This window comes from Corticium candelabrum, chromosome 21 (assembly GCF_963422355.1).
Source record: "Corticium candelabrum chromosome 21, ooCorCand1.1, whole genome shotgun sequence".
Taxonomy (NCBI): domain Eukaryota; kingdom Metazoa; phylum Porifera; class Homoscleromorpha; order Homosclerophorida; family Plakinidae; genus Corticium; species Corticium candelabrum.
In genome coordinates, this window is record NC_085105.1 from 4,486,651 (window position 1) to 4,500,606 (window position 13,956).

At 44.0% G+C, this 13,956-nt stretch overlaps 2 protein-coding genes and 1 long non-coding RNA gene across 3 annotated transcripts in view; all 3 read left to right on the forward strand.

The window, feature by feature from the left end:
- The window catches only part of LOC134196193 (KRAB-A domain-containing protein 2-like), a 2,770-nt gene extending 252 nt beyond the window's left edge, over positions 1-2,518 (forward strand). Inside the window, exons 2-8 of the mRNA XM_062665268.1 lie at positions 265-384; positions 1,147-1,500; positions 1,568-1,748; positions 1,810-1,974; positions 2,022-2,094; positions 2,294-2,362; positions 2,419-2,518. Of these exons, the coding sequence (XP_062521252.1) occupies positions 265-384; positions 1,147-1,500; positions 1,568-1,748; positions 1,810-1,974; positions 2,022-2,094; positions 2,294-2,306 (906 nt within the window). The 3' untranslated portion in view covers positions 2,307-2,362; positions 2,419-2,518. The remainder of the gene's footprint in view (positions 1-264; positions 385-1,146; positions 1,501-1,567; positions 1,749-1,809; positions 1,975-2,021; positions 2,095-2,293; positions 2,363-2,418) is intronic.
- A 311-nt stretch (positions 2,519-2,829) lies between these two features.
- On the forward strand, positions 2,830-3,279 carry LOC134196760 (uncharacterized). Its single transcript, XR_009972568.1, has 3 exons — positions 2,830-2,897; positions 2,953-3,015; positions 3,119-3,279. It is a non-coding gene; the product is annotated as an uncharacterized LOC134196760 (long non-coding RNA).
- An 836-nt stretch (positions 3,280-4,115) lies between these two features.
- LOC134196194 (uncharacterized) lies at positions 4,116-4,741 on the forward strand. Its single transcript, XM_062665269.1, has one exon. It carries the CDS (start codon positions 4,116-4,118, stop codon positions 4,734-4,736), a length of 621 nt encoding a protein of 206 aa, XP_062521253.1. The 3' UTR covers positions 4,737-4,741.
- Positions 4,742-13,956: the final 9,215 nt, after the last annotated feature.

Consider the following 13,956-nt stretch of genomic DNA (forward strand, 5'->3'; position numbering starts at 1 on the left):
GTCTGAATTTCATATGTATAATATTATGCATGTGCATGTGTCGACTGTGTCTGCCCGCCTGCTAGTCTGTTTGTTTGTGTATGACAGGTATGTGAGTCATTGTAATGTCGCTACTTGTATTAGATTAGACATTAACTTAGCAATTCTTCTCACCTTTAGCAGATATCTGCTCGTTTGTTTGCCAACTTAATTAATTAGGAATATGTAAATTATTAATGCAATTGATGTGGTTATATACTGTATTGTTTGCTATCTTTGTAACAGGGAAGTGAAACAAAGACATCTTTGCTTGGGAACTGGCTAAAAGTAGCGAACGTGTCTGAAATTTATGATATCCTCATAACTATCCATGAAGGCTCTAGAGTGCACGCTGGATATCGGAAAGTTTTGCAGATGTAAGTATCTTTGGATGGATGAGTGGGTGGGTGGGTGAGGTTGGTATATGGTGGGTGAGGTTGGTGGGTGGGTGGGTAGGCGGGTGGGAAGGCGGGTGGATGGGTAGGTGGGTGCCGGGTAGATGGGTGCACTGGTAGGTGGGTTGACTGGTAGGTGGGTGGATTGGTAGGTGGGTGGATTGGTAGGTAGGTGGATTGGTAGGTGGGTGGATTGGTAGGTAGGTGGACTGGTAGGTGGGTGAGTGGGTGGACGGGTAGGTGGGTGAGTGGGTGGGAGGGTGAGTGGGTGAGTGGGTGGGAGGGTGAGTGGGTGGGAGGGTGAGTGGGTGGGAGGGTGCACTGACGGATGGGAGTGTGACCGACGGGAGGGAGGGTGAACCGACGAGTGGGAGGGTGCGTGCATGGACTGGTGGGAGGGTGCATGGACGGGTGGATGGGTGCATGGACGGGTGGGAGGGTGCATGGACGGGTGGATGGGTGCATGGACGGGTGGATGGGTGCATGGACGGGTGGGTGGGTGGGCGAGTGGATGGGTGGGCGAGTGGATGGGTGGGCGAGTGGATGGGTGGGCGAGTGGATGGGTGGGTGGGTGGGCGAGTGGATGGGTGGGCGAGTGGATGGGTGGGCGAGTGGATGGGTGGGTGAGTGAATGGGTGGGTGGGTGGGTGAGTGGGCGGGTGGATGGATGGGCGGGTGGATGGATGGATGGGCGGGTGGATGGATGGTGTTTCAGAGATTGTGTCTACCTTAGGTTCAAAAGCAGTATTTTGGCATCCCGAGACCTGCAGTTCAACAATTTGTGAAGACATGCGTTATCTGCGCATGTAAAACGCCACAAATGTCAGTAGCTACTGTCAAGCCGATTATTTCACCAGGTTTCATGCGAAGAGGCCAGATAGATCTTATTGATATGACAGTAGACCCTGATGGAGACTTCAAGTATATCGGTCATTATATTAACCATTTTACCAAATTCAATTTCCTGTGGCCTCAGCATAGGAAGAAGTCAGTGGAAGTGGCCAGATGTCTTATTAAAAATGTCTTCAGTGTTGTTGGTCTCCCACTTATATTACAGCATGACAATGGGAAAGAATTTTGCAATAAGGTAAGAACATTACCTAAAGTCTCAACCAAAAATTTATTACTCTTGTTCTTTTATTTTCTTGCTACAGATCATTCGAAAAGTTGTTAGATTATGGCCAGGAGATTGCAAAATTGTGACAGGTCGTCCACGCCATCCTCAATCTCAAGGCCTTGTAGAACAGGCCCATAGAACTGTACAACATATGCTTGCTGTCCGTCGTGCAGAGTATCCAGGAACGGGATGGACCAAATATCTTTCCTTAGTGCAATGTACTTGTGCTACTGACGTTGCATCACAGATTATGTTTTAGATTTGTATTCTTGTACACAGATGCTATGAACACACAAATCCATAGTGCAATCAATGTGGCGCCTTATGACGTTGTTTTTGGACAGCCCCCAACAGATGGTGTGTTTCCTGGTTGCCATAAAGATGTTCAACCTGAAGAAGAGGATTTGCTGAAGGTTCTAAAAGATATTCCTACATTGACTGACGGTACAATGAATACTTTTCCAATTATTTTACTTGTATCTTGGTGTTAGAATATGGCAACGATTCCCCTGATGAAGGAGATGGTCATGTGGAGGATCACACAGTTTCTACATCTATAAATCAGTGTGTGTGTGTGTGTGTGTGTGTGTGTGTGTGTGTGTGTGTGTGTGTGTGTGTGTGTGTGTGTGTGTGTGTGTGTGTGTGTGTGTGTGTGTGTGTTAAAACGTTGACAGAACCTACATTTACTGAATCTTATTATGTATTGCTACTAGCTGAAAGAGCTTGCCAATTTGTCAAGAGTACACCATTAGTTCTCTTCCAGACAACCACAATGACAAAGACAATGATGGTATAGAAACGTTGTTAGAAGATATCCCTACATTGGATAAACGTAAAATGGTGCAGTTACATAATACTCTTCCAATTTTACTTGTATATTGGTGTTAGATGATGGCAATGATTCTTCTGATAAAGGAGATGAAGATGATGTGGAGATGGCCAGAGTTTGTAGAGGTATATTATAAGTCATGTGTGTGTGTGTGTGTGTGTGTGTGTGTGTGTGTGTGTGTGTGCGTGTGTGTGTGTGTGTGTGTGTGTGTGTGCGTGTGTGTGTGTGTGTGTGTGTGTGTGTGCATGCGTGCGTGTGTGTGAATATTGAAACGTTGACACAAACTAGATAACCTAACTGTTGCTAGCTGACAGAACTTGTCAATTTGGCAATGCTACCATCGCCTCTCCTCCAGACAATGACAATGACAATGATGACATAGAGACAGTAGGAGATACTTCTTCATTGGCTGATGGTTAATGATGCAGTTACACAATGTTCTTCTAATTATTGTACACGTCTACGATGTTAGATGATGGCATCGATTTTTCTGAGAAACGCTTTGTGGAGATGGATGAAGTTTCTACGTGTACAAAAAGTATATTTAATGTTGCCAGTAATTAACCTTACTCTTACAAATGTATTGGTTCTAGCAGACAGAACATATCAATTAGGCAATGGCAATGATTATATAGAGACTTCAGAAGGATCAACAGGTATGAAATAGACATACGTAATACATATGTACATACATACATTTATGGTCTGTATACACCCTTCAATGATAGCAGCAGCAAAGTGTGTCTTTTTCTAATGCAGGTGGCTTGTTAGGAACAAGTAGACAACACATACAAAGAAGAAAGAGAGCGTTAGATAATTACATCAAATCAGCAGAGAAGCAAATGTACAAGCATTCCAAAAGCAAACGGGCGAAACTACAACCATATGCAGTGGGTGACTATGTCACTGTTAGAATTCCCCAACAACAGGATGTCAACGGATCTCCCACGTCTTCTTGCAGTAGTGGTTGAAATCCGAGGGACAAAGAGAATCAGCTACCGTCTCAGGTACATGTAGTGGCTTCTCCCTTGTCTTCCGTAAATTGATTATTTATATCCTATCAAAACAGGTCAAAGTACGGAGTTTTGGAGAGATTGTATGATGATAACAATCTAGAGGTATTTTTAGGCAAGATTGAGGATCTCAGTACGTCTAACTGGGAGAATGACCGAAAGATATCTTTAAGGGAAGCGGTGAGATTGGCTAGACAGAAGCGTGGAGGGTTGCCTGCAAGACGGTGCAAATGTAGAAAGGGATGTGTGACAGGAAGACAGTGTCCATGCCTTCATAATGGTATTGTGTGCCACAGCAAGTGCCACCGTGGAGTAAAATGTATGAATCTTGCTAGTTTAAAGCAACCAACAAAGCCATCAACAAAACCATCAACATCAACAAAGCCATCAAGTCATCAAACGTTATCGACCAGTGACTGTAAGTGCAACAATAGTTGTACCGTTGTGAAGAAATGTAGCTGCCGGGCAAATAAGAAACTGTGCTCCCCCAAGTGCCATCGTGGTCGGATGTGCTGCAACATCGGAAGACAAGAAGAGACTGAGATTATTATTGTGGACTTGAATGTCAAACATGAACGCCCAGCAAAGAACAACGATTGGTTACCTCATCTTCAGCTTGACAGAGGAGATGAACTGAGGTTGCTAGGTGGGCAATGGCTCTATGACACACACATTTCAGCTGCACAACGTCTACTAAGGGATCAGTTTCCTACAATTGATGGACTAAATTCTCCTCTGGTGGGATGTCTCCTGGGGGATTTACAGCAGCCACAAACGGTGCCGTTCAGATACACAACAACGAACAGCATCATTGGCTCACCTCCACTGCAGGAGTTATAGAAAGCTGTGCCCATGTATACGTATATGACAGTCTGTCATCGGGTAGTCTAGGACGTGCCCTTCGTAGGCAGCTTGTTGATATTTACAGGCTTCTGGCTGACAAGGATGGCAAAATTGATGTAGCCATCAAAGCAGTGCAGCAGCAGTTACGTGGGGAGGGAAACTGTGGCCCCTTTGCTGTGGCTTTTGCTACAGCATTGTGTCATGGAATTGATCCCAGTACTGTATCTTTCTCTGAGCGTTCTCTAAGAAAACACCTGCACTTCTGTTTTCAGTCAGGTACTCTCACTTGCTTTCCTCAAGTTAGCCGTACAACAAGATCTACTGAAGTAAAGACGGCAATCAGCATCCATTGTCTGTGCTGCTTGCACCTTCCTGGGAAGCAAATGGTCCAGTGTGATGACTGTGAGAACTGGTATCACCTGGACTGCGTTAGTTCATCTTCAAACGGTGTGGCGAGTGCGGCCAAAATTTCCCAACAACCAACTTGGCACTGTCGAGAGTGCACAAAGAGACAGAACTAGCAATGATTGAGTCGTGTGTATTGTCTAGTTTAGATGTCTGTCTGTCTGTCTGTATGTATGTATGTATGTATGTATGTATGTATGTATGTATGTATGTATGTTTATCTGTCTGTCTGTCTGTTTGTCCATTAGTTTATCTAGGGTTTGTTTGCTTTTACAAGTTTCTAGCATATGTATACAAGTAGAGTGTATATGAGAATAAAGTATCTGTCTGTCTGACTGTCTGTCTATCTTTCTGTCATAATCATATATTTTCATAAATGAAGTTAGTCTGTTTGTCTGTCTGTTTGTCTGTTTGTCTGTAGGTATGTATGTCATTATATCTGTCTGTCTGTCTGTCTGTCTGTCTGTCTGTCTGTCTGTCAGTTGTATATTTAGAACATTGACATCTACTAATCTGTCTGTCTGTCTGTCTGTCTCTCTGTCTCTCTGTCTCTCTGTCAGTTTGAGAGCTGAGCAATGATTGAGTTATGTGTATTGTCTAGTTGAGATGTCTGTCTGTCTGCCTGCCTGTCTGTCTGTCTGTCTGTCTATCTGTCTGTCTATCTGTCTGTCTGTTTGTCATTCAAGGCCAAGTCCATTAGTTAATCTTTGACTTTGCAAGGACTGGTTTGCTTTCAAAAATTCCTGGCGTATGTACAAGCAGCGTCTATATGAGAATAAAGTATCTATCTGTCTGTCTGTCAATGATATATTGGCAACATTGAAGTCTACTTTAACAATCAGCTAGCTTGAAAATAAAAGGTCCAAGCATAAGTGACTAAAATCAGCAAAACTGTCACTTAATCATGGTGATTTAGATAGATTATTTGACTTTGACATTCTAGGCCAAGTCCATTAGTTAATTTATGACTGTATGTATGTATGTATGTGTGTGTGTATGTCTGTTTGCCTGTCTGTCAACACATATATTTCAACATTGAAATCTACATACAACACAACTAAGCAAGTCTACTGTCCCTATCGCACATAACCACTAACAAACTAAACATTGGTTTACACCGCATTCGCATGTGGGCTAGCTAGCCCATTCGCGAATGGTTCCCCCCCCCGGACTTGCCATACCGTTTGCGAATTTTAATATATGGCAAGACTCCACGTGTATGGTAAGAATCTGATATAAACTAGTCGACCAATCTGTAAATCGTTATCATGCAGTAGAAACGGTTTTGACATTGGTTTAGACCGCATTCGCAAACGGGCTAGCAAGCTCATTCGCGAATGGGCCCCCCAGACTTGCCATACCGTTTGCGAATTTTATAGCAAGCTGAATTGGACAAAATTACACTCGCTACAAAAAGACACCGGAATTGCATGCACACAAAAGTGTTGTGCACGCACGAATGCACTAGAAATGTGCACACAAAACACACTGGAATCGTGCACAGAAAAACACGCTGGAATTGTGCACGCATGTGTCCGTGTGTCCGTTTTTGTCTGTTTGTGTACTCATGTGTTTGTGTAACTGTGTGTTTGTATGCTTGTGTACGGTTGTTTTGTGTGTTTGTGTCCTTTCGTAAGAGTGGCGAGGTTGGTAAGAAAAACCAAATTACTTTATAAAGTTACGCATTATTCATAGTTTTCAAATTTCTTGGTGGTTTTGGAGGAATTGTGAATGTGATTAGATTAATATAGAGTTGGAAAGCAGCGTGACATCATTATTTCTCAAATGGGTTATTAAGATTTCGTATTTTTTTCTAACTGGTTTACAACACAAAATGTCGCATCCATATATAGCGTTCGAATATATAGATTTCTGTGATAATGTCTCAGTAAACCGTGCGGCTTTGCGTGCGCGTTTCCAGTGTATTTTCCGTGCCTATTTCCACTGTGATTTTGTGTGCACAATTTCAGTGTATTTTTGCGTAATTCCATTTTTTACAATTTCAGGGTGCATGGTTCCAGTCTATTTCTTTGTGCGTGCAATTCCAGTGTACGTATACCGCGCACAATTCCAGTATGTTTTGTGTGATATTTTTTGTGGGTTATTTGGGTTCACGCAATTTAGGTGGACGCAATTCCAGTGTAACCTTTTGCATGTCTAGACTTGTTTTCGGTGTGTTTTTGTGTGCACACAATTCCATTGTGCACAACTCCTATATGCATGCGTTACTAGTGTCTTTTTGTAGCGATCGTATTTTTTCAAATTCCATTTGCCCTAAATTTTAGTAACGGAAAACTGGACTCGTACTGCAGCTGTACGGTAAAAAATTGATCTAGACCCGAAGACGAATATGTAAATCGTTATTAAGCAGTCGGCATTATTTGGACATTGGTTTTGACCGCATTCGCAAACGGGCTAGCCTATTCGCGAACGGTCTGAATTCCTACTCTGTTCACCTCGTATTCTTAAACGGGCTAGAGGATTCCCAAATGGTCAGCCCATATGAGAATTCCCAAATGGGCTAGCCCATTCGCGAACGGTCCGGATTCCTACTTGGGTCGTATCATAGCTATGCGCAGAATCCAAAGCGAGGCAAAAGCAATCCGCGCGAGCAAGCAGTTTCACGAACATGCGCATAAATCTGGACTGTGCCACTTTAATAGTTACCGCGTTGATTGTTAGGTTTCTTGAGAATACTGTAGACCCTAAATTGTTTTCTTTACTTTTTGCATTGCGGAAAGCGAGAGCTAAAAGTGTATGACTTCATGACTGCGTAAGCGTCGTAAGTTAGACTCTCTCTGATTTTGTTTAGTGGCTTTTAAAAAGCCGGTTTAATAACGCGAAGGAAAATTGAAGCCCTTCACCAGTTCCTCAGTACCGAGTGTTCCCGCCTCTCGCCCTCCTGATTGCGTCCGAACGTCGTGGAACACTTTCTGCCAAGTTCCGGGCACGCGCGGCTGGAATCTGCTGCCACGCCTCTTGTAGAGCATTCCAGAGCTCAGCTGCAGTTCTCGGTTCGCGACGGTTGGCAGCAGTTTTGAGTTCATGCCACAAGTTCTCGATTGGATTCCCATCAGGCGATTTTGGCGGCCAGTCCAACAGTGTGACGTCATGCTGGCGTAGCCATTATCTTGTTGACCGAGACGTGTGGATTGGCGCGTTGTCCTGCTGGAAGACAAAGTCGTCTCCTATCAATGCCGCTGCGTCTGTAAGCATGTGCTCTTCCAGAACCTGTCGGTACGCCGTACTGTCCAAACGACCTTCCAGTTTCACCAGAGACCCCAAACCATGCCAACACATCGATCCCCACACCATCACACTAGTCGCGTGCTGGACCGTACGGTCACAACATTCAGGGAGAAATTCCTTACCTTTGCGACGCCAAACGTACAGAGCACCATCGTTTCCTATGCTGACTTTTGACTCATTTGTAAAAAGAACAGATTTCCAGTCATCCAAAGTCCATTGTGTGTGAGTGGTTGTCCATCCCAGTCGCAAACGCCGATGGTTTTCTGTTAGCAGTGGGTTTTTTCTAGGCCTCCGAGCGTTCACTCCTGTCTCACTGAGACGACGACTGACTGTTCTACTTGACACCTGCTTGCCGGTTTCATCAGCCAGCTGATACGAGAGCAGTCGTGATGGTGCTCTGCGGTTCTGCAGTGCCATTCTCTTCAGTCGATGATCTTCCCGGATTGTCGTTGCCTTCCCACGTCCAGATGGTTTTTCATAATCGCTGCTGCCATGGGAAAGCCGTTGCAGGCACCGATGAACCGAATTCCTGGAGCGGCGGACAAAAACTGCGATCTGACGCACAGAATGGCCAACTGAGTGAAGGGCTTCAATTTTCCCTCGCGTTTTTGGACTCAACTGTTCGCCTCGAGGCATCGCTGCAACTCGTGAAATATCGCACGGAACAAGACTCTGCAACTGCGTGCAGCTGAACGTTCAGGCTAACATATCGCCTAGGTTTAGCGGTCTCAAGGGCAGCGGTTTTAGTGCAGCTGCCATTTTGGCGGTAGCAGTTTGAGATTTTGCTACGTAAAACGTGGACCGAAGTGGCATGTCAATGTTCTTTTGTTGCTATAACTTTTTTAGTTTTTGTCTTAGCAGGAGTTTTTGTAATTAATTAGTGTAGCATGATTTTTGAATACGTTGAAGTTTGTTTATTGATTAAAATGACAAAACAATTCAAATTGTGATGACATGCGCGAAATCAATGCGCAAAAACAGATGATTCGCCTTTTTTTCATAATGTTGATAAGAGGACCCACAAAATTGCTTTCACTCTCTACTACAGAGCATTCTTAGATTGTATGCCAAGAATGAGCATCCAAGAGCGATGAACGTGTACAAAGACAAGAAAAGTAGGAATGGCCGTCTTCCTTCTTCAAAGCAAACTAGATGCGCAGTAGGTAGTAAGTACAGCTGCAGTCTTGAACACAAGCTATGTTACATACTAACAATGGCGCAATCCATGAAAAAAGAAATTCGAAAAACATTTGGATTTGCTAGAGAAAAATGCAGTACCAAAGTTAGACTAGACACAAAAATGCCAGGTGTCCCTATAATTTTGTCCAAGTCTGTATATAGGAGAATATTATTTTTTCAAGTACAACTATACATAGATGTCTAGACCACTAAATAAAAGACAAGCTACACATCAGAATGCCGATTCCAGCCAACTACAAATGACTGCGTCGAACGACGCCAAACTGGAAGTGATGGCGTCGAATCCGTTCAAAGAGATGCGACCAGCAGACGTCGCAACTGTCTCGTTGCCTACCTTCTCTGGCTTTTTCTCGGATTATTCGGCGGTCACCACTTCTATCTACGTCGCAAAAGTGTCGGAGTCATCTACCTCTGTACCCTCGGCGTGTTAGGCATCGCATGGCTAGTCGACGTCGTCCGACTGCCGTTTCTCGTCGCCAAGTCAAACCGGCAGAAGTTTGCCGAAGAGACCGACGACCCGAGGGCGTTCTACTTGAAGTACAAGAAGAATCTCGGCGACGCTTATCTGTTTGCTTTCCACTCGGTTTTCTGGGCGTCCATCGTTTCTACCTCGGGCAGCCGTTTTTCGAATTTCTGTTCGCCTTCACGGGTGGGCTGTCGGTTATCGGATATATATATATATATATATATATAAGGTCTACATATTTTTTGCTCTCGACTGGTTGGATAGACCACACGATTGTAAGAGTTTGCGTCTTGAGGTTTTCTTAGATTTTCTATCGTCTTGCCAAAGACCGAGTTGTTGAGGAGTTTGAACAGATCTTTCCCTAAGTCGCATATGGCCCGTTTGTAAATCTCGGTGTCCTTGTGGACGCAGTAGCCCATCCAAGGAGATCGATCGAATTGAATCACACGATAGATCTTGGTCACCTTCATGCCCACAAACGATTACAGTTGTAGGTTGCTGCAGTGGAGAACGTACTTGGTATGGTTTTGAAGATTGGTTACCAACTTCTCTACTTCATTCGATTCACCCCCATAAATACCCTGATGTAGGTCTCATTGGTAGTCCGACATCTATTCTTTGGGAACATCCAGACGTACGGTGTTAGCGGGTAGGCGTTGTGTTTGTGGTTTAAATTTCTATGAATACTTTAGATCGACTGCTACTATGTATACCTTGTCGGCTTCGTCTGGATGATCTAGTATCGTTTGTATGCTCGGTAGATCTACTCATTCGAATTCTCCCAAGCGTAGAGGTTGTGACATCGCTCATCCGTATAGGTTGTTCGCATCTAGATACTGGATGTAGATGGTGAGCTTGTCGGGATTGTGGCCTTTGACGTGAGGATCTTTGGCTTTGGCGTATTGTCGAGAGACCAGCGATATACCACCTCGCATACTTTTTTCAATGAATAGATGCACGTCTTAGTTGGTCAAGAGTTCGAGCTTTACTCCCGAGTGCTCTAACAACGCATCTCAAGAAAGTCATGGACTTGTGTAATAAGCTGGATCGATGCGGTAGGTCTCCATACAGGTCTTTCTAAAGTTCTCGAAGACGTCGGCTGATAGTAGTACATCCGTACGCAAATACTGATCGTGATATTCGCTCATGGTCTTACATCCGATGGTCGACCATACCTTCTGCGCGTGATCGTAATCTCCATCGGTGATCCCTTCATCGTTCAATGTGCTGTAGAAGGCATCTCGAGGTTGTATTTTGGGTTTGTGAAATCGTGCCCAATCGTCCATATGCTTGTATAGATAGACGCCTTTTCTCAAGAGCTGGTTGCGCTTTTCGTTGTCGGGCTTGTATTAGCTGGTTTTGTGCATATTAGTGTGATCTTGTGATTTGACCAATCTATCGAGTGAGGCCAACAGGAACTGGACCTTGTAGGTGACGCGTAGCTGTCTGAGAGAGAATGAGATATATTTCTCCATTTTGTTGGAAATGCAGCTACGTTGTCTTGCACTTTAGAGATGCCTTGCATTAATAGATGACTGTCGTATCCGCGAAGATTGTGGAAGACCACGGGAATGGTTGTAGACAATCCCTTCTGGAGATTGCAAGCATTGTGTGCTGCACCTCGATATCGTCTCGTAATGTGACAATGGTCACGAAAGCAATCCCGATAGATCTTTATAATGAGAGACTTGTCGCAGATGTAGCATATGTCCGTGTCATCTCCTTTGGGTTTGCGTTTCGCCTTGGGTCTAATGATTGTGGGATACTAGAAGTGGCATTTTTTGTGAGCTGCTCCTTTGTGTTTGCCCATGTTTGGGTCGAAACCATTAATGGCGTCTCTATATGTGTCTAAGACTAGAGGTTTATCACAGATGTGGCAGTCTTTTGCATTTATGTGATCTATCCAATCTTGTGTCGTGATCTCGATGGAGTTTTGTTTGAAATATTTGATCTTGGCTTCTTCCTTTTGCAGACACTCTAGGAGTGTTGAGTAGCATTGAGTTCTCGGTAGACGACGGGTTGTTGAGTTTGTCCGTCGCACCGTACGACGATGTAAGAGAAACCACAAGCTTCGTGATGAGCTGTCTTCTTGGAGTTGCTTTCGTTGGGATCACGTGTACGTCCTTCGATCTTGTCAATGAGAGACTCAAAGTCTGCATAGATGACGTAAGAGATTTTGAGTTGATTTTGGTAATTCTGGAAAATGAGTTTGTTATTGCCCTTTCAGGCATTTCTACTTTGATGGCGCGATGTCCGATACCTTGACAGACGGGTTTGTGTTGTTGAAGAAGTCTTGTCGCGTGTATCCGTGTAGACAGCGTTCTCAGGAGAATATACGATGAGTATCCTTGCTTTGATCGTTTAGTAGGCGGTTGGGATTTTTTGACCAAGTGTAGGGTTGTTTGAGTCCTCTGCCGATGAGAAGGAGGTTGATTCTGATGGGTGACTCAGACTTGCATGGATAATCTGAGTGGATAGACACCTGTGTCCTATCCGAAGACGTTTACGACGAGTCTGGGGTTTTGCTTCTCCACGAGATCGATCTGTTTGATGAGAGTTGGTTCTTGAATACCATCCCAACACAGTCAGTCCATTGTCTGTTGAGTATTTGCTGGGTAGTTGGGGTCGCGTTGGCTGGAAAGAGTGCCGTACTCAGAGCCCATTGTAGACAGCTGTCGTCTTTGTATTTTTAACGTTGACGAAGGCCTTCTTGTTTTGCACTTCTTTTGGGAGTGGGAGATAGGAGACGCCGTGGATTTCTTGATATCGTGCAATGACGAGTTGAAATTATGTGATACGGTACACTGTCCATCCGCTTCCTTCGCTGGTGAACAATTCCAGTGTTTCCAGTATGTGTTGCAATCATCTGTCCAAAAATTCTGAGATCTCTTCGGCTGTAAGACGACGTTCCATTTTACTTCTGAGACTGGGTTTATTCCATTTGTCTTGTCATTCGGATGATTGTTTGTAAAGACGAACATCTAAAACTAGTTGGAATTTCACACCGATTAGTGATAGGATTTCCTCAACAAGCTTGTGATAAATTTGTGAATGCGCGTTTACCAGAAAGGCTTGGGGATCGCGTCAATTCTCTGGCACATTCATCTGTCAACCTCGGAAAAATTATCTACAGCGTGAGGCATCTTCTTTCACTGCAGTGCAGATTGAGTGAGTTTCACACGCGGAGTAAGTCTCACACGTGGAGTGGGGTTAGGTTTCACACGTAGAGCTGGAGTGGGCTTCACACGTGGAGCGAAATGGATTTCACACGTGGAGTGGACTGGGCTTCACACGTGGAGTAGAAATGAGTTTCAAATGTGGAACTGAACTGGGCTTCACACGTGGAGTGGTTCCAACCACTGGTAGAGCTGTCTCGTTTCCTTTGTGAAGAGGATAGCATTCATATACGTTTCCAAGAATGTATGTCCTTGGTGAAACAAACTTGCCAACTTTGAAATAGCACGATTCATCCCAGTGGTATATTAGAGAATAGTTATTTGTCTAAAAAGACGCAATGTCTTGACAGTTAAGAGACTGCCACACAAACTTGCTTACATATAGGTTATATTATTTGTGTACAATTTGTTAGCGGCCTTGACAGAGAATATCACAAAAACATGCTTAGAGCGCACATTTCTATCACCAAGGACAGAATAACGCTATCTGCGTGGTGCACTGCTTTTATAGTTGACCCGTGCACGTGATGGGCACGTGGGATTTCCTAAAAATTACCCAGGAATTCCCATGACCGGGTTTGACCGGATATATCCAGTTTTGACCGGATCTGACCACTTTTGACCGTATTACAGATGTGCGCCCTATTAGACAAATGATTTCCATAGATATAGACTGTATATACCATCGAGCACATGTGTCTAATAGGTGTTTGCGTCTCGGGCGCCGAGTGGGGAGCGAGCCCTCGAGGTAAGATACTAGATAGACAAGATATACACATACTTTAGACTCAAGAACGGGAGACAGTCGGTGGAGAAGTGAAATAGATGGGTAGAACCAACTCCAACGCAAGGATATACTAACGCAGGGAGAAAAGTGCGCCAGAAACGCGTAGTACACATATAAACAGTATTGGCTTCCTAGTAGCTGTACTGAGGATGCGCCAGAACCGGTAGTCTTTAAACTACTAACTTGCCTATGGGCAGCTCTAGTTTGCTTTTAGGAATTTAGTTAGCTACATTTGAAATGAGACACAAAACTTTCTTCATTCGCGAAAGCTTGAATACACATCTGCAAAACGGTTTAACCAGCCTATACTTTCTAATACACTTAGAATGTATTAGAGAAAGATCTTGCATACTCTAAATACAATATTTTATTGATGCCGAAATGTTTTTTAGAGAGTGAAGTAATATTACGTAATAACGTGATAAATAATTAGTTGTAATGGCAACATATTGTTAAGA